This window comes from Lontra canadensis, unplaced genomic scaffold (genome assembly GCF_010015895.1).
Source record: "Lontra canadensis isolate GAN:19392208 unplaced genomic scaffold, GSC_riverotter_1.0 scaffold14, whole genome shotgun sequence".
Taxonomy (NCBI): domain Eukaryota; kingdom Metazoa; phylum Chordata; class Mammalia; order Carnivora; family Mustelidae; genus Lontra; species Lontra canadensis.
The window spans coordinates 5,938,625-5,961,573 of NW_022631008.1; the positions used below are offsets into that span (position 1 = coordinate 5,938,625).

At 37.0% G+C, this 22,949-nt stretch overlaps 1 protein-coding gene across 3 annotated transcripts in view; it reads left to right on the plus strand.

Moving 5' to 3' along the window:
* Nucleotides 1-22,949, plus strand: part of ORC3 (origin recognition complex subunit 3) — a 61,607-nt gene that overhangs the window by 26,213 nt on the left and 12,445 nt on the right. For all 3 annotated transcript variants that reach the window (XM_032858086.1, XM_032858088.1, XM_032858087.1), the window contains 3 exons: nucleotides 447-510; nucleotides 10,265-10,381; nucleotides 11,252-11,331. In XM_032858086.1, coding sequence (XP_032713977.1) covers nucleotides 447-510; nucleotides 10,265-10,381; nucleotides 11,252-11,331 — 261 coding nt within the window. The remainder of the gene's footprint in view (nucleotides 1-446; nucleotides 511-10,264; nucleotides 10,382-11,251; nucleotides 11,332-22,949) is intronic.

Consider the following 22,949-nt stretch of genomic DNA (forward strand, 5'->3'; position numbering starts at 1 on the left):
TATAATAGAGATTGGGGTAAAATAAAGGATCTCAGATCTAGCTATTTTTGAAGTGGGGAAAAGAAAAATAACCTTTTTATTTAGAGCACAATAAAATCCTCTGTTTCCGCTTGTGAGATTTCTTTGTTGGATTTGAAATTTTAGCATAAAGAAAAATATTTTTACAAAGGGACATGATTTGCATGTTCTCCAGGGTTACTTTTATAAATAACATTTCCTGATTCTGGAGTTTATGACTTTTGTTTATGATTCGATCCTTAGATTATGAAGTCTAGCTGATTTAAGGAGTTAGAAGTTACCATTAAACCATGACTGTTATCTTGAGTTTATTTTTGAGAATAAATGAAAGAATGTGATCACCTAAATAGTTCTTTTTCCTATATGATATTCAGATCTTTAGAATGTTTAATTTTCTCTCTTGGTATATGGTATGGTGAAAATTTTAGGTACGTGGAAAAGCAAGCTTCAGAAAAGCAAATTGCACTATTGACTGATGAGAGATCTTTGAAGGTAAGAATGTGGATGCATTTCTGTTTTATTCTTTTTTCTTCATGAGAAACAAAATATACATAATGTTTATTCAGTGAATTTATAAAACATATCTGTCCATCCTAATATGCTTTTCATAGTGAGTTAGTGGGTCTTCATAATCACAGGAATGTAACTTGAAGGTGACACAAAACTTTAGTTCTAAGATGACATTTTTTATTGAGGAAAAAGTGTTAACTACAGGTGTAATTCGAAAATATTTTTAGATCTCAACTTTGTTTCCACATAGCAGTCTTGGAATCTGCAGGCAATCTCATTTTAGTCTTCTTTTAAAAGCTGTCATAAATAAAGCCGTATAGAAGCCATGTACTTTAGGGACCCACTACTAAGTGGCTATTGATTTGACTTGAAAAGGTACCATTATATATTGATTATACACTGCCAGGAAAGAAGTGATGAACTTTGAAAATTAAGAGTTAGCAATTCAACATAGGGAATAGCAAAAGAAGGAGGGTTTTTTTCCTTTCTTGAATAAATGATACTTGGGCATGGTACATAATTCAAAAGGCAAAGATAAAACAGTCCCTCACACCTTTATCCTTCAACCACCCACTTCGCCTTGCTAGATATAGTCATTGTTACTATTTTCTTATGCATCATTCCAGAAATATTCTTCATATACACAAGTAACATTATGTACTGTGGGAATTCCCTATTTTAACACAAGATAAGTATATTGTATACGCTGCTCTGCACCTTGTTTTGCACTTCATCTTGGAAATCATTCCATATCAATGTTGAGAGTGGTATAGTACTCTATGGAATGAATGGACCTTCATTTTACTTAGTAAGTCCCTTAATGATGGACAACTAGAAATGTGTAGTGTCACCTTTGTTTTCATACTCTTCATGCCTTTTTTGAGGAAAAAAGTTGTAGAAAATTATAATAAAATTGAGGTGAGATTGAAGTAGCCCTAGTCCTATGTGTATCTTCAAATTTTGAATGGAAGAATGTTAGTTCCTAGAGGGTATGTGTGCTGTATAGCTCTGAATACTGACTTACCTCCTTTTTTGTAAATTCTCAAAAAATATTAAGAATGGCCTGGGGCGCCTGGGTGGCTCAGTCGTTAGGTGTCTGCATTCTGCTCTGGTCATGATCCCAGGGTCCTGGGATTGAGCCCCACGTTGGTTGGGCTCCCCGCTCGGTAGGAGGCCTGCTTCTCCTTCTCCCTCTCGCTCTGCCGCTCCCCCTGCTTGCGTTCCCTCTCTCGCTGTGTCTCCCTCTGTCAAATAAATAGATAAAATCTTTAAAAAAAAAAATTAAGAATGACTTTCTTATAATTGAGGTTTAATTGACATACAATATGACACTGGACATTGGCTTTTGAAAACATTATTTCTAATGCGGAATCCACGCTGGCCCATATTAAAAAATCACTTCTAGACTGGGCTTAATAATCACTTTAATAATCTCTATAGCCTTTTTAGAGCAGAATAAGAAGTTTTCAAATCCTAGTGCAGTCTGTTTTGGTAGAACCAGTGGAAAGGGATGTGTGCATGTTTACTGAGTTTTAAGATTAGATGGATTAGCTCTCTGCTGAGTCCACTAGTTACTAAGTGCATTTCCTGTGAGAGTATATTTTCAGAAGCCAGGAATAGATTTTTAAAGAGTACCTTTAACCATTGAGTTGATAAAGGGAGAGAATCTCTAGGTTGGTCTGTTGTAGAAAAATCTTGACATTTATCTGTGCTTCTCAGTAACTTTTCATGTATTTTCTGAGCATTTATTTATACTGTACTTGTTCCTAGTGCACTTAGCAGTGCTGTCCATTATTACCTTTGCTGTATTCATTTTAGGATTGCATACTTTGTTAAAGGTATATTTTCTTGAGATTTACACAGTGAGAAATATGAAGGTGCACAAGGATTTGTATCTTTATCCTAAGAAAGTTACGGGCAGGTTACCTGCTAAATTCAAAGGACAGAAGAGATCTATGAAAATAATTAGTTATCTATTGATTTTTATAGTTTAGAGTGAAAGTAATCTTTGTATATTTTATTCTTATAATGCTTTCTCTCTATAGCTTATTTTAAAACACAATCAATTTTTTTAAAGATTTTATTTAAGAGAGAGAGAAGGAGAGAGCATGTGTCGCGAGGAGGGACCAAGGAAGAGGGAGAAGCAGACTCCCCACCGAGCAGGGAGCCCAACTTGGGGTTAGATCCTAGGACCCTGGGATCATGACATGAGCCGAAGGCAGAAGCTTAACCAACTGAGCCACCCAAGTGCCCACATAATCAAGTTTGGGTTTTTTTTTTTTAAGATTTTATTTATTTATTTGACAGAAAGAGAGAGAGAGATCACAAGTAGGCAGAGAGGCAGGGAGAGAGGAGGAAGCAGGCTCCCCGCTGAGCAGAGAGCCTGATGTGGGGCTCGATCCCAGGACCCTGGGATCATGACCTGAGCCGAAGGCAGAGGCTTAACCCACTGAGCCACCGAGGTGCCCCCATAATCAAGTTTTATATGTATTTTTCCACTGTAAAAGAAATTAGAAAAAAATGCATGATAATAATATGATACGACATGATATTGGGGAAGATCCTGATTTTGGCCTCAGGAATATTGGATTTCAATTCCAGCTCCTCCTTAGCCAGGTGTATCTTAGAAAAATCACTCCTCCTATTTAAGCCTCAATAATGGGACAGTAGTTCCTAGTGTGATTTCCTCATAGGGTTAGTGATAATCAAAGTCTGTTGAGCAAATGAGAGTGAGTTAAAAATAAATACATAATAAAATGTTTATAAAGGTAATCATAAATATTGTTATTACTTTTCACTATAATAAAAATTAAGATCAATACATAGTTTTATATGTTACATATTGTTATACATATTGTATGTAATACTCTTGTGTTACATGGTTGTATAGATTATGTAGTTCTATGGACATGCCTACTGTGAAATTTGTCACTTTGTACCAATTTTCTGTGCTCAGATTCTGAAGACCTAGACCTCAGAGTGTATTTGTATCTAGATTCTTTCTGCCGAGATTCTACTTTGCTCTCCACCCTGATGAACTAAACCAGTGGCTCTCAAACTTTAGCATGTATCAGAATCACGTAGGGCTTGTTGAAACACTGATTTCCATTCCCAGAGTTTCTACTTTTGTAGCTCAGAGGTGGGCCCCAAGAATTCACGTTTCTAGCAAGGTTCCAGGTAGTGCTGATGCTGCTGGTCTGAAGACCTTCTTTGATAACCACTTGAATTGAACTGATTGTCTAGAAGGAAATGTTTATTTTTTCCCTTACCTTGTTTTCTTAAATTAGAACTAATCTAAATTCTCACTTAACTTAAATGACTCATCTCAGTTATCCTCTGACTGGACTCAAGATGTTAAAAAAAACCCTTAAACTCCTTTAGAATTATGGACACTCAGTTTCATAGTTACAGCTTTTAAACTTTATGCCAACTTTGTATTTCATAAACTTCATGGGTTTTTTGAGAGTATACTTTTAAATTTAAAAATTCAGCTGACTAAACCATAAAACCTTTGTAGAAGATTCACTCGGAAGTTCAAGAAAGGCACAACCTTGGAAGACCATGTATAGCTGACAAAAGACTAAAGACTGTGTGTGTTCTTTCATTTCTAAGTAGTCTGTCTCGTGAGTGATTGTTCAGTGCAGCTGGATACAGTGGCCAAAAAGTGTCTTCTGACAGTTATCAAGTTTTTCTGAGTTTAAGCCAAATAGGCTTGCACAAGCTCCCATTAATGACTCAGTAGCTTTCAAATCCTATGGTAGAAGTTTTACCAGATAGTCTTTAAAGTTTCTTTTGGCTCTAACACACTGTGATTTTATTTACTTGTTCGTTAAACACATTAGTAGTAATTTTTTTCTGACGAGTTAAATTATTTAGATTCCTCATTAAAATGTTATTTTAGTGCATATGTTTAATTGAAGATAGGTAAATTGTTACTATGGGTTTTAGGTGGAATAGCAGGAGCAGTTCCTGGATATAATTTTATCATGTTTTTGCCTCATAGCGTTGCTCTAGTAATCAAGGTTTTTTTTTTTTTTTAACTTAAAACTTTAACTTAAGAAACAGTTGTTCATGAGAAATTAAGCTGTCAAAGTGCCTTAAACAGAACTTTCAAATTCTTCATAATTACAAAGATATGACTTTTATTATCACTTATGCCTGAAATTTTGTTTCAAGTCCAAAATTAAGGAGAGCTTTGAAGAAGATTGTGGCCTCATACCACATTTGCATAATTATCTGGTAGTAAGAAACATAGGGCCTTGAAATACTGGAAATTTTTTTGAATAGTGAGAAATTCTTTTTCTTTCCGTGAACAAATGTTTTGGGGGAATAGAATATTAACAGCTTTTCCCAATTAGTAGAGATAGTTTTTATGCATTGTTTCATTTTGAGTCACAGCCACTGCATATGACAGATGTTTTTATCCCTTTGTGTAACTGAGGAGAGTCACAAAATGATAAATTAACTTGCCTATCTAACTGTCATTAATTGCTTTGGGGGTGATTCTACCTCTAGGGCTAAGGGGTCAAGGCCAGACCTCCCTTAAGGCCCTTGCTCCCCAACCTGTGAACTTAAATAATCAGGCCCCTGGTAGTGAATGCAGACATACAGGGTTTATCTGGGGAGGGGGACAGCCACAGTCTTAACACCATTTACTAAGGGTTCTCAAGACCTGACATCAAAGCCCCACATTTTCTGTGACACTTCATTGAAGAGTAAGTTGTTGAGAAGAATTAGTGTAAGTTGATGAGAAGGTGCCCGAGGTTCTATATTATTATTGTTTGAGAAATGAGCAATGGGCTTTTCAAATACTGTAGCAAGTTAACAGCGAAGTTGATTTATAAGAGAAAACCACATGGTCTGAGGCAGATTTGCCCTTTAGAGCCCAGCAGCCAGGTGTCATGCGGCACTGCACGTTGCTGTTCATGTTCAAGCCAGAACAGGAAATATCCCCTTTCTTCCCACCAAATAGACACAGGTGTGTATTGTATATGAATATGGATATATACCAATGTCATTTACATAGACACATAAACACACACACACACACACACACACACTATTTTCAAAAGACTTTTTTTAAAAAAAAGTTAGTTCCAGCACCATAGCTAGGATTAGGTCCATTTTAATCATGGACTGTTTACACCAATCACACTCTCAATAATGATTTCCTATTCATGTTGATCCTGTCTTGTCAAGAAGTTACATTATGCTGAGTATATTTAATAAATGACTAATTTCATGTATTTCATATAAGAAAATCAGTTTGTATATTTTTATTCAAATCTTCGCTAAAGCTTTTTGGCTTGGTTTCAACCCTTAAAGAGTTCAGCTTCATGCTATGTAGAAAATTTAGATTCAATCCCTTGCCAGTGACAGTTGGAAGTTTTATTATTCTGACTTGTTAATGTTTTACATCTCTATTCCGTATGTATCGAGCTAGATTTTAAATTGGTTGAGAGTAGGAAGTAAGTCTCAGACCCTTTAGAATTGTAATATATTCCTATTAGAAAGATAACTTGATTCAGTATGCTCATTTTACAAATGAAGAACTGCAGCCAAGAGAGAGGAAGTAAACTAAGGTCACAGAGCAAGTCAGTGGTAGAGCAAGAATTTCTTTTCACCATTTAATATGCTTTTCGTGGTGATTCATGATCAAAAGGCACAGAATTAGGTCATGAGTTTGATGGAAACCTGCCTTTTACCTTTGCTTCCACCTCTTTGTTCTGGTTTCTTTAGAAAAGAAGGGCAGGAGGAGGGGAAAATCTATTAGAATCTATTAGAAAAAAATAATAAAAGGAGAAGAGAAGAAAGGAAGAAAATGACTGCAAAACGAACTACTACTTGTGATCAGATGAGCGAGGCCTTAGCCCAGTAATGAGGTGGGCCAGGCAGATGAGAGAATGAGTGCTCCCGCCACGCTAGAGCTGGGAGAGAGCTGTGGTTTGGCACTGCATTAGGTAGCTGTCACATGAGAAGACACTGAGAACCAAATGCTGTCAGCCAAAATTCCTCTAACGAGAAAAATAATGCTTAATTCTAGCAAGAGGATGACTGAGAAAGTGCTGTGTTTTTGGACAGCTGATACCTCTTCCTAAAATCCAATGTCTGTTTTGCCAGTGTTTAGTTATGAGTGAATTAATTGAAAGAACAACATTATAAAAATGTACAGCCTTTATTACATACTTTAAATCTTCTTAGGGTTACTCTTCACCCTATACCTAAAATCTGGACACAAAAGCGATAAATACTGTGAAAATTAGAAGAGAATTGCAAAAACTAAGCATCATGGCAAATGTAACTCTCTCTGATGGTATTTTCTTTACCATGTATATATTTAAGTTTACATAGTCTTGGTTTCCCCTCCAAAAGAAGTAACTAGCTCTGTAACAACAGAGGCCTTGTCGTATTAGTAAACAATAATACGTGAATGATTTTGACTGAATAGCAGACAGGATTGATGTGATTGGAGATGGCTGATTTAAAAGGGTGCAGAGTAATGTATTATACATATAAAATGTATAGTAATACATTGAGTGGCAACCACAGTGTAATATTAATGTGGTGTTTTTTTAGTAGGTCCATAGTGGTGGAGGTAGTGGTGTTTTTTTAAAGATTTTATTTATTGGGGCGCCTGAGTGGCTCAGTGGGTTAAGGCCTCTGCCTTCAGCTCAGGTCATGATCCCAGAGTCCCAGGATTGAGCCCCACATCGGGCTACCTGCTCGGCGGGGAGCCTGCTTCCCTCTCTCTCTCTGCCTGCCTCTCTGCCTACTTGTGATCTCTCTCTGTCAAATAAATAAAGTCTTTAAAAAAATAAAAATAAGAATAAAAAAATAAAAACCCAAGCTAACTATACAAATTGAGACATTTTACTTACAAATTCAGACTTTTGTCTTTTGTTGAAAAATTAGTAAATGTGGCCCAAATCCAGCAAGATAATGTTGACTTCTTTTTTAAAAGTATGTATGTATGTATTTATTTATTTGACAGAGAGAGAGCACACAAGTGGGGGGAATAGCAGAAGGAGAAGCAGGCTCCCTACTGAGCAGGGAGCCCAACTTGGAGTTAGATCCCAGGACCCTGGGATCGTGACCTGAGCTGAAGGCAGACGCGTAACAGACTAAGCCACCCACATGCCCCTACAACATTGACATTTTAAATTCACCTTACTGAGAATGTGAATTTATAGACTAAAGGAGGTTGCAGGGCTTGCCATGCAGGAATCTGGAGGAAGGGAATTCCCGACAGACCGCAAATGTAAAGGACCTGAGGTTGGAGCGTGCTTGGATGTTTGTGGAGGAGCAAGGAGTATTGGATTATTTGATATAATAGAAATACCTTCTGGTTCACATCTCTTTGTCAGAGATAAGGAAAGACTACAAGTTCTTGTGTTTCAAGAATACAAGAAAGTATATCTCTTTGGGAAATAATATTACTAGGCAAAGTGTATCTCTGAGAAGAATCATCCTAAATACAGTTATGAAATGAAACAGTGGCAACTATGGCCAGTGTATAACAATAATGCTAGAGGAGAAAATGAATGGAAAGGAGGATTACTATTTCCGCAGGCTTTGTTTTTACATATGCATTGTGTGATGCTGCCGTAATGTATTGAGTGGAGAATTTTCTCAGCATCACAACCTATGAAGTATTCACAAAGTACATCAAGAATTGTTGCCTTGGATAGGTGCTAGAGAGGCATTTGCAGATACGTATCTCAGTAAGACAAAGAATTCAGAGAACAGGGTACATGAAGAAAGTTAATCATTTGTGATATTTTCTGCTACAGCTGGTAAGAACACAGATAGAAACAACAGTGAAATCTTTACTTATATAGGGAGTAGGTCCCAAAGTCAGAGCATAAGATAAAAGTGTGAGATGGTCAAAATAACTCCTGAAAATCCCTTAGTAGGATATAACAGATCGTCTCTAATGAAGTCTGGCATAGACAGTTTTATTTGCAGCGTTGGAATGAGAACTCCATTTCCTCAGTTGAGCATCCGGTGAAATAGTTTGCTGTGCTCTGTGAACAGAATAGAACATGTGTGAAGCGCTAGAATTCCATGGGCACGGGGATATCACACAGAAGCATGCAGGGACTGAGACCATCTGGGAAAAGAGCCTGTGCATAGTCCTCATCTTCCCCTTACCCAAGGCATAGTTCCTGGGTGCAACATTGCCCGCACAGTGTCAGGTATTTCTTTTCTCTCCTCATCCGAGTGAATTCAGTTCTACTGCATCACCCATTATCTGTGCGTGCAGTCACTCCACAAAGCAAAAGTAATAGGTAGTGGGAGAAGCATGAGGAACGATTATTATTCATAGATTCATTTCTCTCCAGAATACTTTCTTTGTTTAAAAGCTTTTTAGGCATACATTAAGGCAAACAATTAGTGGCTTTATGCGCCCTCTATGTTATAGCTTGTAAAATTAGAATTAAAATGTACTTTCCCAATGGTGGTTAAAATGCCCTTTGTTACAATAGGAAACCTAGATTTTTGAAATTGCCAACTAACTCGGATACTGAGAGGAGAAACATTTTGGTACTAAAAGCTTTTCTTTCATTTGCCCTGTGCTTCCAGGTAATAACCTAGCTTGCCGGTGAAGGAATTGATTTCTAAGTGTATTAGAGTTTAGGAAAATATATCAGATTTGTTGCTTTATATAGGTTGGGTTTGCTTGAATTTGTTGATATCTAGGTGTTACTTTCTGCATGCTTGACTGCTAAAAATAATGGGTATCTGCAAGATATTACTGAGGTAGAAAAACCTAGCCCAGCAGTAAAAGTCCTTCACTGACTTCTTAGAGAAGAAAAAAAATGTGAAGACCACACAGATCATAATCCTCTTAAGAAAATGTTACAGGATGAAGCAGTTATAGAAGTATTTGAGGTCTGAGAAATACGTGGATGTTGCTAGGAGGTAATGTTTTAAAGTCATTTCTAAACTATTTCAGAAGGTTCTAGAAAACATAATACTCCATTCCACACAGCTTCCAAAAAACCCTTTTGAAACTGATTTGTGAGATTATTCTATCAGTTTCTTAAGACACTCTCATATTATACTTGTTGAAGTATAAATTATAAAGCTTAATGGCTTCAGGATTTCTCATTTTCCTGTTTTTCTTAATGGTAGACTGAATAAAGCCAGTATTGGAATTCTCAACAAAAGGCAGGGATTTATCAGAATCACCTGTTGGTGTTTCTTCTGTAGTCTTCCCTTCTTCCCTTTGAAACACAGTTCTTCCAGTACTTTCAGAAAAGCATAGACCGTAAGTGGAACCTCAGAACTGTTAATTATATTGGTATTGCGCTCCCTGGTGACCTCCTCACCCTTCTGATGTCAACAAGGTAGAGTTAGATGGGCCTGCCTTGCTGTGGCACACAGCAGCTGACTGGCACAGGCAGGCATCTAGCAAGGTGCATTTTTGTACACTTATATTTCTGGGAACCTAGTTACAATGGCAGTGCAGAAGACAGAGGGAAACTGCGGTATCAGTTTTGGTGTGTGTAAGATACCACCAGACTTGGTACTAAGTCAGAGATGCCCAGCCTTTGTCCTGGATTTTGTGTGCATTACTGATTCTCAAAATTGAGGAGGTTAATTTGTACTTCTGAGTCTTCTCTTGTCAGTTTTCCAGAAATTATACATATTCATGAAGTAGATTTTATTCTTTTAATTACTGACTTATGTATTCATAATGTGTTCTGTGATTTTTTTTTTTTTTTTTTTTAAGGAGGAGACACAATCATTACTCGAAAACTTACATGTTTACCATTCCAGTTACTTCCTGGTTTTGAGATGTCTTCATCAGTTCACCTCTTCTCTTCCCAAGCATCCGTTGGGTCGACAGGTAACCAGAACTTCCTCTTTAGACTCTCTGCAGTCAGAGTATTAGTAGTTTCTTGCTTTGATTTCAGCAGTATTCAGTTCAGGCATCAGAATTTGAAATGGATCCAAATCATGCACTGAGCGCACAGTCTAAATCCATTCCAGCTGTACACATTACTGGTAATTGAAACAATATCTTTTGTTCTGATGGCCGCAGCTAGAAACAGCCACATGAATCCCAGTGGTGTTGCCTCTCTGCACTGTATTTGTCCTAAAGCATTTTAACTTTTTTTCTTTCATGCTTCCTTGTCACGTATACCAAGAGAGCTGATCCCTCACCTTACTGAAATAGAGGAAAGAATCTCTTTGAGAATGCTTAATGGTTAGCCTTGCATTACACCAAAAACTGAAAGGGAGGCAGCACTTCTGTGCTTGCAGAATTATGCTCCACTGGCCTTTGTGTCATACCGGAAGCCTGTGAACCATCTGTAGAGTGGATGTTATTGGAATAATTCTATATTCTTAAATCTTTGCATCCTTCACTCAGACACTTAGAGAACAAATATAAATACATAGGAATGATTTATTTAAAGTTGATTTCTGCCATCAAGCATTCTCTTTAATAATCACATACCAAGTTTATTACTTTCTTATTGCAGTGTGATCAGTGATATCAGCCAATCCCAATATAGTCTCATTTTGCTTTTATGTAAATACTATTCTTAAAAAGCCTGACTATGTGATATATGCCCAGTCTGTAGTCATCTAAAGAAAATGGTTGTTTTTAATAAGATTTATTTTTTGTCTTGATCATTGATGATTTTGCCAAATGAGTAGTGTACAATTTAGTACATCACTTTTGGTTCCTTACAAGTGTACTTTTTACTTACAGATCAGAGAGCTGTACTGCACTTGTTTAGAAAAGAACATATGGGATTCAGAGGAGTATGTGTCAGCCTTGCAGCTGCTGAGGTAGTTGGGTCTGTTTTCTTTTTGTCTGCTGTAAGCCTGCCAATAAGTAACAGCCTCCTCCAGAATTCTGCCTGCAAGGGGTTTCATAAGTAGCCATGTTGTGTCTAATATCTGTATATATGTTGAATTTATGTCTGTGGTTTATGATGTTTTTAATGTAACAACCATGCATTTCTTTGCTGGTTGTACCTTGTTTTTGAACTTGTGATTTTTAAAGTAAAAGGAATGTTTAACTACTGACACTACCTAAGGAGAGCTTAAGTTAGGTATGGATACTTTTATTTTTAAAAAAGATTTATTTATTTATTTTAGAGAGGCGGAGAGAGTGGGTGGAGTGTGGTGAGGAAGGGGCAGAGGGAGCGAGAGTCTTAAGCAGACTCTAAGCTGAGCGTGGAGCCCAACGTGGGGCTCAATCTCTGACCCTAAGATCATGACTTGAGCCAAAACCAAGGGCCGGATGATTAACCAGCTGCACTGCCCAGGAGCACCAGGTATGGATAATTTTAATCTTACTGGCTTGATGTCTTGGCAGGGAAAATAGAGATCACCATGGCCCTGACCAGGATGGGTGGAGGAGCAGCATTGCTGGGTAAAATGCATCCTGTGAAGGCAGTCACTGCTGAACTATATGAGGAGCAATAATGAGGCATTGGCCATCTCAGATGGTATTGGCCCATCTGAGATGGCCCTGTCTGCATGAACACTGGATATCATAAATTATTTACCTAATATTATGTGAATAGTAAGCTATCTTGGTGGTATTATCAGAAAGCAGAGATCGCTTACCACCCTGACAAATTTGCTTTTTAAAGTTAATAGTCATTTGTTTTTCTTGGCTTTATTTCTTATATATATGGTGACTTTTTAGTCTTAATGTCCACTTGTATAATGAGAAAAGGGAAATCAAATGTGAGTTAAGTTTCTGCACACAGACTTATAATTTTCCCCAGTGAATATAAATGCTTATATGAAAATATTATTTAATGAAAAGTCTGAGAACTGAGTATTTATTAAGTCTTGGCTTCCTCTGGGCCCACAAGAAAAGAACAGATGGGCACAGTAGGAGGAAAAGTCACATTGAAAGCACTTTAAGTCCAGAGACTTAATAATACAAATGTTAGTGATCTAGCAGGTGCAGCATAAGATAGGAAGCTAATTTTATGCTATCTGGAAAAATAACTCCCCATGGAAACTAGATTGCCCCTGAAAAGCTGTGTTTTATTTCGTTTTTTAAAATGCCAGTAAGAGATTTCTCTGTATTTCTATATGTCAACTGAGACTTTGTTTGCTTTTTATTCAAGTCAACATGCCTATCTCAACACCCAATTGATTCTTGCTAAGTTTCCTCTTTAATCTTTGTGATTATTGATTATCTTCCTTTCTCAGTTGAGTATTCTCAAATTCATAGATTCCTTTGTCAGAGAGGGGCTTGTTCTTTTCTTTCTGTACTTTCTGGCATTGGTAATCTGGGGATACAATTCAAGGATCAAGAATGCCAAGGCCAGTTCCAAACTAGAGTAAGAAAACATGAGCAATAATAGTAATGGTGACAGTCATAACGACTGTTTATGAAGGCTTGCAGTGTGTCAGGCACTGTGTTGGGAACTTCCAGTACATTTTCCTAATAATGTAAGCACACCTTTGTGTACATACTATTATCCAAACTTTACAACTCAGGATACTGAAGCACTCATAGGGCTTAGATGATTTACCTGAGATCTCTTTTAGCTGTTTGATGGAACCAGAATTCTGTTCCAGATCTGACTTCACAGCTATTGTACCTTCAATCGTTCTTGGCTAAGATCTAAAATACGGATTTGGGGATCTGAATAAAGCAGAAACAACAAATAGAAAGTGAAGTTTCAGTCATCTGGCTAAGCTGAGGTCAGAAACATAGGAATAAAAAAAGCACTAAGGATAAAATGTGGCAGGTACAGCCACATAAAATAAGGACAGGTTAGAGTCTGGGCACTACAAGAATCTGAGAATCTCCCCAGACTGGATTTCTTTTCCCTTTTTGCAGATTGGTTGTGGACAAGGAATCAGGGACATTTGTCAGTTTAGGCATTCTAAGTCGGAATCATCTGAATGTAGGAAACCAGACATTCTCATCATCTATCTTCAAACAGTTCAAGTCATGAGAGAAAATAAGATGAAAATGATCACTGAATGTCACTTGGGAAGAAAAACTAAGGCACTATTTCTAGAAACAGTCTAGTAACATTTCCAACTTGATTTTTTTGTTAAGTTCCTTAAATACAGTATTTCTCTTAAAAAATCCTTTTTATCTGGAAACTGACATGTTTAACCATAGATTAACTTGATGAAATATTTTGTGACCATTAAAAAGTATTAATTCCTGATATTTGTGTGGAACCACAAAAGAATAGCCAAAGCAATCTTGAGAACACAGGTGGGGAGGCATTATGCTTCTTGATTTCAAACAATATTACAAAGCTGTAGCAGTCAAAAGAGTATAGCATTGACTTAAAAAAAGACACATAGATGAATAAAATGGAGAGCCCAGACATAAATCCACATATGTATGGATAATTTATGACAGAGGAGACAAGAATATATAATGGAGCAAGGACAATCTCTTCAACAAATGGTATTAGGGAAACTGGATTACTTTCTTACATTATTCATAAAAATCAACTCAAAAATGGGTTAAAGCCTTGGACATAGACTTGAAACCACAAAACTAGAAGAAAACATAAGTGAAGTCCTTGACATTGGTTTTGACAATGATATTTGGGCTTTGACACCAAAAGGAAAAATAAGCAAATGAGACTATATCAAACTGAAAAGCTTCTACAGAGTGAAGGAGAAAACATCAACAAAATGAAAAGGCAACCTATCAAATGGGAGAAAGTGTTAGCAAATCATACATCTGAGAAGGGATTAATATGCAAAATACATAAAGAATTCCTACTCAATAAAAAAAACTGGATTAAAAAATGGGAAGAGGATCTAATCTGAACAGTCATTTTTCTGAAGAAGATGTACAGATGGCCAACAGGTACATGAAAAGATGCCTTAGCATCACTAATCACCAGAGAAATGCAAATCAAAACCACAGTGAGTGAAATAACACCTCACACCTATTAGGATGTAACACCCCACATCTCACAAATTGTTAGGAATACTTGTGCCCAATTGGTGGAGATGTAAATTGGTGCAGTCATTATAGAAAACGGTGTGGAGATTCCTCAAAAAATTAAAAATAGAACTACCATTTGACCTAGCAATTTCACTTCTGGTTATTTATGTGAAAGAAATGAAAATGCTATTTCAAAAAGATAACAGCACCAATGGATGATACTAGTGTCCGTCAGTTGATGAATGGATAAAGAAACATACACACATACACACAAATGTTATTCAGCCTTAAAAAGAAGGAAGTCCTGCCATAACATTGAACTCCATACTGAGAACAGATTAGTGCTTGTCAGAGTTGCAGGGTAGGCAAAATGTGTGAAGGCGGTCAAAGGATACAGACTTCCAGTTGTAGAATAAAGAAGCCCTGGGGATGTAATGTATAGTATGATTGTAATTAATACCACTGTAGTGCCTACCTGAAAGTTGCTAAGAGAGTAGATCTTAAAAGTTTGTGTAACTGTGTGATAATGGATGTTAACTGGACTTATGGTAATCATTCTACAGTATATACAAATATCAAATCATTTATGTTGTACACATTAATATGTTAACCTCAATTTTTTTTTTTTTTTTTTTTTTTAAGATTCATTTGAGAGAGATAGAAAGCTCAGAAGCAGAGGGGAGGAGCAGAGGGAGAGGGAGAAGCAGACTCCCCGTTTAGCAGGGAGCCCTACACAGGGCTCAATTCCAGGACCCTGGGATCATGACCTGAGCTGAAGGCAGGTGCTTAACCAACTGAGCCACCCAGGCTCCCCTAATTACCTCAATTTTAAAATGTATTTACAAGGTATTTATAATGGGGGAAAATGTCACGTATTCATTAGTAGGAAAAGACTTACAGAATTTTATGTCACAGTTACTTTTAAAATGTGTGCAACAGACATTGGTGTGCATGCGGGAAGCATGCAGGTATGTCTTTATAATAGGTCATAATTTGACATGAGTGCGTTGGTTCCACATGTCTCCCATAGACTTTCTTCTTTTAGTCAACTCTTGGAGCATGAAGACCACATCCCCATACAGGATGTGAGTTGGTTAATTTTTCACTTGAGCATGTATCATTATATAAGGATATATTTCACTTAAAACACCATTTGCAAACAGGAAGTGGTAAAAATGTTGCTAACACAGCAGTGAGCTAGGTGAGTACCCTGGGCTTTTTGTGGTCAGCTGTGAAAGAACTTAAGAGGAAAAATTTGCCTTTCTTTTGGAGAAAATTTCTTAACGGCCATCTAGAAATCAAACACTTGATGAAGAAATTTTCAGACTCTTAAAATTCGAAAATCCTTGCTTCAGTAATAAGGTTTTAAGGGTTGACAAAAGTCATAAAGTCCCCGACTTACAGAAACACAATGGAATACCTGGACCTGAAGAATACTGCGATCGCACATCAGTTACCATGCGTTGCTGTGGCAGTGATCCTTGGCTTGAGGGTAATGACAAGTGTGCGCATCTTAGGGAATTTATTCTGCCCCTCGCCCTGTAATTGAGAATTACTCATCAAAGTTTATCTCATTTTCTTCCAAATAAGGAAACCAGAGACAGAAACATTGAGTACCTTTTCTGCAGTTGACAGAGCTGGAATTTAAATCTGAATCTTCAAAGTCAAGTCCATTTTTCAGCCCTATTCCAATTATTTGAGAGGTATATAAAAGGTAATTTCTGTGGGTTTGTGGCCAGTAGTCCATGTTCAGAACACAGCACAGATACTAAGGTGAACCAGTCAAGCAAGCATCTGTGGACAAAAACCCCTGTTCTACTCTAACACGAGGCATCTTGGCACAGAGTGTCGACCTCTAAATGAAAGGAGCCACAGTGTCTAGTCCGCTTATCCCAAGTGTAACCTTACAAGTTTGCTATAGAAACAGATTTGTAAACTGGAGTTGATTGACAGCTGACGGAATTTACTTTAGGCTGAAAGAAATTACTCTGATTTCTGAGTAAGGCTTTTGAGTTAAACAGTAATATATTAGCAGGTCAGCTCAGCTTTCATTGAGTTAAAAAAACCTGACCCAAGTAATAATATTAACATTTGATCACTTTAGTTCAAAGAGACTAGAGATTTGGAATCTAAATAATGCACTGTTTCCTGATTTTGCAGATCAGCTTTAGATGACATTTGAAGCTGTTGTCAAGAAACACAGCACAGCTCCACAGTCTTGGGGATGCTTCCTCAATAGCATAATTTAACTTTTGAGGATCAAGGTTTGTCCATGCAGCAGTTATATGAGACTGTACAGTTAAAATGTAATTTCTTTCTTAGAACAAGGATTGCCAGTCCTGAACTGGCGTCACATGAGGTCCTCCACGGTCATGTGTACACTTGGGGTAAAATCAAACAGCTGAATTGTTGAAGCTCATTTTGTAGCAAAAGATGTTGGTAGTCGTGGTTTTTACAGTACTGATTTTCAGGCCTTAGCGTGTATAAGAATCAGCGGAGGTGTAGAAAACATGTATTCCTTTGCCCTCTCCGCAGAGATTCGGAATCTCTTGGGAACCTGGCTGTGGGGCAGAAGGAATCTGCATTGAACAAGCACTCCGTCACATTTGGACACGTAATCAGTCCAAAGGACCACACTTTGAGAAACACTGTTCTAGAAAATAAAGGGGAATAAGAATGGAGTATGCAAAATTGAGGGGAAAAATGAAGCCATCAAAGGAAAAGAAAAGGCTTTATTGGTGGAGAAGCTAGGTGGCTTGAGGGAAGTGATCTCAGATTGGTTCTGAAATGAAACAAGGTCCTCCACTGCTAGTAGTGAGCAGTGGCTTTTTTAAGAGACAAAAAAGATCTGAAAATTTAAGTTTTTATCAAACATTTGGTGTTGTACTATTTTCTGCTAGAAAATGAACAGGTAGCTAAGAAATGTTACTTTAAAAACTCAGAAATAGCTAATCAAATTTAATTTGACAACTTTTTTCTTTTAAAAAGAAATATAAATATGATATATAAAAATTAAAAAGTAGTGCATCATAAGGTATGTATGTATTTTAGTTTACTAAAGTTGTTTCTAACCATATGATATAATTTAATTTATTCGTTTTGACATACATAAAAGAGCATAGTTCCCACAAAGGGCACTATAACTTCTAAGTGCTCCCCTACCTGAACCAATTTGTCAGTAGAGAAACTATTGTTCCCTAAGGCCTAAGGTCAAACTATCAGTGTATGGCCATTACCTTGTTCATCCATTCAAAAAAGGTTTTTTTAAATGCTTGCCATGTGGAACCACTGATCTAATTACAAAGATGACCCTAGTCCTTACCTACACTGAATTTTGGTCAAGTGAGAGATTAAGGAGGCCAAGTAGGCAGTTAGAATACAGAGTAAGAAGTGCCGTGGTGGGTGCTAAGGAGCTAACAGGCTGGACAGTGAACCTTCACTGAGGAGGTCAAGCAGTTTCTCAAAGGAAGTAGCATCTAACATGAAATGTCAGGGTTGGGAGGAATTATGCATATTTTTGGTTTCTGTTTCACTTGTTACCGTATCAGATGCTTTGTTGTGTTGTCTTTGAAGAGGATAATCTCTGTGAGTATGGTTTTTTGGTAAGCTATTTTGTTTTCTTCTAGTCTTCATCGATACATTTGCAGGTTTGAATTTTTGAAGCTGATTAATGAAAATGTCTGTTTAAAGCCTGAGAACTCATTATTTAGAGGATTTTTGCATTAGCCATGGATTGGCCAGTTTCTCCTTATTGCCTGTTCTCAATCAGACATTTATATAATCAGTACTTAACCAGGAATTATTGGCTTTCTGCATGATGAAGCAGAACACTCATTGCCCTCAAGGATGATTGTTTTTAATGATTGCTAAATGATTCCCTTTCTTAGTTAAGGAAACTTTTTTTTATGACAACCATAAAGCTTTTAACACATTAAGTATCACAAGCCTTTTTTGAATCATTTACCTGATGGTGATAAAAAAAATCACTTAATCAGGTTGTTTAAAGTTAAATAGCTCTTTTTCAGCATTAATGTGACCTATCCTAATGTGCTTTTTCCTTTGTCTTTAGTGGGGTGGCTTTCACACTTTTTAATTCTGATACTTTTTTTTCGATTTTATTCTATTTCTTTTAAAGCTAAATGGGATCTGCCAGAATTCAAAAGCATTGTCACACTGTCTCTAGTTCCTCTCTCCTCATTCTCTTTTTAACTGATTTGGATTTTGCACTCTATTAATAGACTACTTTGATTAAGGTCACTGGTGACCTTGATGTTCCTAAATCTAATGGTCAGTTCTACATCTTCATTTGTGTTAACCTGTTATCAGCATTAACACGGTTCATCACGCCTTCCCTTAATGACTTTCAGGACCCAGACTCGGTTTTTCTTCTACCTGGCTGCATGCTCCTTCTGTCTTCTTTGGTAGTTTCTCTTCTCCCTGATACCTTAACATTACAGTGTGCTAGAGCTTACTCGAAAGCCCACTTTTCTTATGACTGCAAGTCTGTTACTCCATGTACCCATTTAAAGTCTCCACTTACATACCCAAAATACATCTCAATGGTAACACGTTCAAAACTGAACGCCTGATCTTCCCTTTAAACTTAAAATCTTTCAGTGGTCTTTTTATCCTTCTCATTGTTGAAAACCAAAAACTTGGGTTCTGCCTTCAAAATGTATCAAGAATCAAACCTCCTCTTGCCACCTTCCCTCACTGGTACCACCACTATCCAAGTCACTGTTCTCTTACCTGGAAAATCACAGAATTGGTTTCCCTGGCTTCCATACATGTTCCCCTACAGGTTTTTCTCAAAACAGCTGTTAGCTCAGTCCTTCTAAAATACATATCACTCCTTAGCTCAAAAGTCTCCATTAACTCCCCGTTTTACTCAGAGTAAAAGCCACAGTCTGTACCATAATGACCCTGCATGATCTAGCCCCTCATTGCCTCTTACTTCATTTCCTACTGCTTGGTCATCTCTCTTTCCACTTCAGGCACCTTGGCTGCCATGTTCTTGAACATGCAGACATATCAGTGTAGGACCTTTGCAGGCATTGTTTTCTCTGCCATATATTTTATATGGCTGACTCTCTCGCCTCCTTCTCATGTTTGGTCAAATGTCATCTTCTCAGTGAGGCCTAGTAATCATTTTAAAATTGAAACCCATCTACTCCTCTCCCAACTTTCCCCCCCTTAATTGTGCTCACCTACTTTTATGTAATACCAATTTTTAGCATATATATAGTAATGTCAGGTAGATAGATACTGTTTGTTGTCTGTGCCCTACCCATACCCCTCCCCCTCAACCCTTTGCTAGAATATGAGTTTCATAAAGACAGGGGTCTTCATGAGATGAATCCCAAATGCCCAGAACAGTGCCTGGTGTGTAGTAGGCATTTAATAAGTGTTCACTGAAGGGAGGAGGGAAGGAAAGAAGTAAGGGTTTTATGACTTAACTAATTGTTAAAACCCATTTTGAAAACTCAGTTTGAAAAATGCTGGTCTAGTGGCTAGACTTAATCCTTAATTTTGTATTTGGGGTGCTAGTATATATTAACAAGCTTTCAGGGATAAAATTTTCATTTTTTAGTTTTTAGTTAGTTTTGTTCAGTTAAGTTTGGTTTGTCCAAAGTGCTGGTTGGAGTCATTCTAATAATAATCTAAATGAAAACGTAACAGTGCTTTTCAGATACTGCCATTTGTGTTTTATAACTTCAAAGGCCATCATTTACCATTTGCAATTTGTACTTTTCAGATTTTTTTCCAGGCACCAACAGGTATTAAGTCATACTGTATTTGATGTTACACAATTTTGGATTTTTGTGGAATTTGGTTGGTTTTTGTTGTGGTAGTTACGTGTTTTGCATCTAATAGTCTACCGTGGACACTGTATCTTGAGGTGTGGTACGTGGATGCCAAGCCAGACTTGGTTCAGATCAGTTTGTATTTAGGTTCTTTCTAATTCTTCTCTTCACCAAGGCTGAATGATTTGATATGTTTGTATAATTATTTCCACAGAGTACATACATACATACAGACAGACAGACTTTCTGGGTCTAAAATAACAGTATTTTTCCAAGGTACACTTGTGCCAGTAATATGTCAGTATTTGTTTCCCCACACTCTTGCTGATCCTAGATATTACAAGGGTTAAATATCTTTATTTTCTTCTAGCATCTTATAATTGATGGACTGCTTCTTTCCCCACCCCCAGGTCATACGCTCATTTTTATTCTCTCTGAAATAGATGTAATAAGAGGTGTAGTAATCTCTTTTTCTCAAACTAGTTATTTCCAGTACATCCTATCCCATGATTAGAAATGCTATGGGATCAAATTCCCATATGGTCCTCAAGCTCTTTATAGACTCTTACTCTCACTCTTGCCTGTCCATTCCTACAAAGTACTGTCTGATTTTAATCGCTGTATCTTACCCCTTTTGATAAATTCATAGCCCTACTACACACACTCAAGTATATACACATTGTTGTTCCCCCTTTTTAGGAATGATTATTTTTGCAGATATGTTTTAGAATAATTTTGTTGGGTTTTAAAGAAATACCCACTGGAATTTTGTTTCAAAATGTATTAAAGGTATAGATTAATTTGGAATGAATTTGTTTCTATACAGTATTGGGGGTTGGAACTTAAAAATGTCCATTTATTCAGAGCTTTCTTTTTGTTATATGTCTTACATAGTTGTTGTAAAATACATTGCTGCGTTTTCTATAGTTTTTGTTGCCATTTTGAGCATGCCCCTTTTTCCATTACATAGTTCTGTATCAAATGCATTACATGTACATGTGAGGCCCTGACACAGGTGTATGTGTATACATGTCCTACACCTATGCATCCTTCACACTCTTTAATACTTAGTTCTTTTAGATTTCCTAACCTTACAGTCAACATTGTGTGCAAATAATAAATTGCATCTTCCTTTCTAATGTTCGTACCACTTCTTTTTTCTTAATTTGTTGTAGCAACTAGACTCTAGAATGATGTTAGATAATAGTGATGATAGGCAGGTTTATGCTGATTTTGTGTATGTATAATTAGATTGAAAAAATTTAATTAATGATTTTATTGTGTTGATCACATTATTAGCTCTAATTAGCCTTACTTCAAGTCTTGTTTAATACTAAACCAAAGAGTACTTGGATAAGTGTAAGATCTTTTGCTACTCTGGAAACTACGAGACCATTGTCTTTGGCTAATAATAAAAAGAGTAATAACTTTCTGAACTCCTAGAAGTTTACATCTGAAGTGAAGGATCTACCCCATCCAAGCAAATGCCACATTAAGTTATGACTGTAAAGTTTGATTTTGAAATTATATGACTTAATGCCATTTTTCTTGCGCTCTGAGAGTGAGTAATAGGCTGGGCTTTGCCTACCTCAATACTCTGTTTCCTAAGCTGCAGACAGATGCCAGGTGTGGCTGCCTGCAGCCTGGGCCGCTAGTTCTCAGGTTGCTGCCCCTCCAAGCGAGCCTGTGCCGGTGGTTCCTTGGACCTGGAAAATGCTGATCTTGGCTATTTGAGTAGGGCTAAAGGTTAGGTATAACAGATTGTTCAAGTGTATCTGACTTTGAGTTAACTGTCAACAATTTAATTCCATCTAGGCAACAGAAAGCTAGACATTTTAAATCATGTCGAATGTAATTAAGAAGTAAATGTGTTGGCTTAATTTTCTTCGACCTGTTAGTTGCCTTTCATTCCCAGGTAAAGATTACTAATACTTCGGATAAATATTTTATTGTTGTGGAAGGAGGAAAGAGAAGATTTTGTACTTTTTCTTAAAACTGGGCAGAAGTTTACTTTTGTCTACCCCTACCTACCAGTTTCCATATTTATTGGCTATTTGACATTTTTTTAATTTTTAGGTTTGGGTTTAAATTTTAGTTGAAGTAATCAGCTTAATTTCTCAGTAGTCTTAGTCTACTTAGCTTTATACCTTTTTTTTTTTTTTTAAGATTTTATTTATTTGACAGAGGGAGGCAGCAAGAGAGGGAACACAAGCAGGGGGAGTGGAAGATGGAGAGCAGGCTTCCCGCCAAGCAGGAGCCCAGTGCGGGACTCGATCTTAGGACCCTGGGATCGTGACCTGAGCTGAAGGCAGACATTTAATCACTGAGCCACCCAGGCGCCCCTTAGTTTTTATATCTTTTAACTAACTTAGTAATATTAGTATTTTTCCCAGGTTTTTTATTATGAAAAATGTCAAACCTAAGATGGTAACCTTGTAGAATGGCCCACATTCTGGATCTGAGTGTTCCTTCATGATTAATGTAAGAACTTAAAATCATCATAGTCTTCGTTACTTAGGTCCATTTGCTGAGAATAATTTTTATACTTGTGTCATGGCACTTAATGATTACTAATATTGACCTAATTCCATTTCATTCTGTAACGGAATATGATCTTAGTGGAGATATCCTAATGGTTCTGAGAACGGGATCCTAATTTTAGAAGATCTGTGTTCTCTCCATTTCTAACAAAGATCTCCTCTGTGGACTTA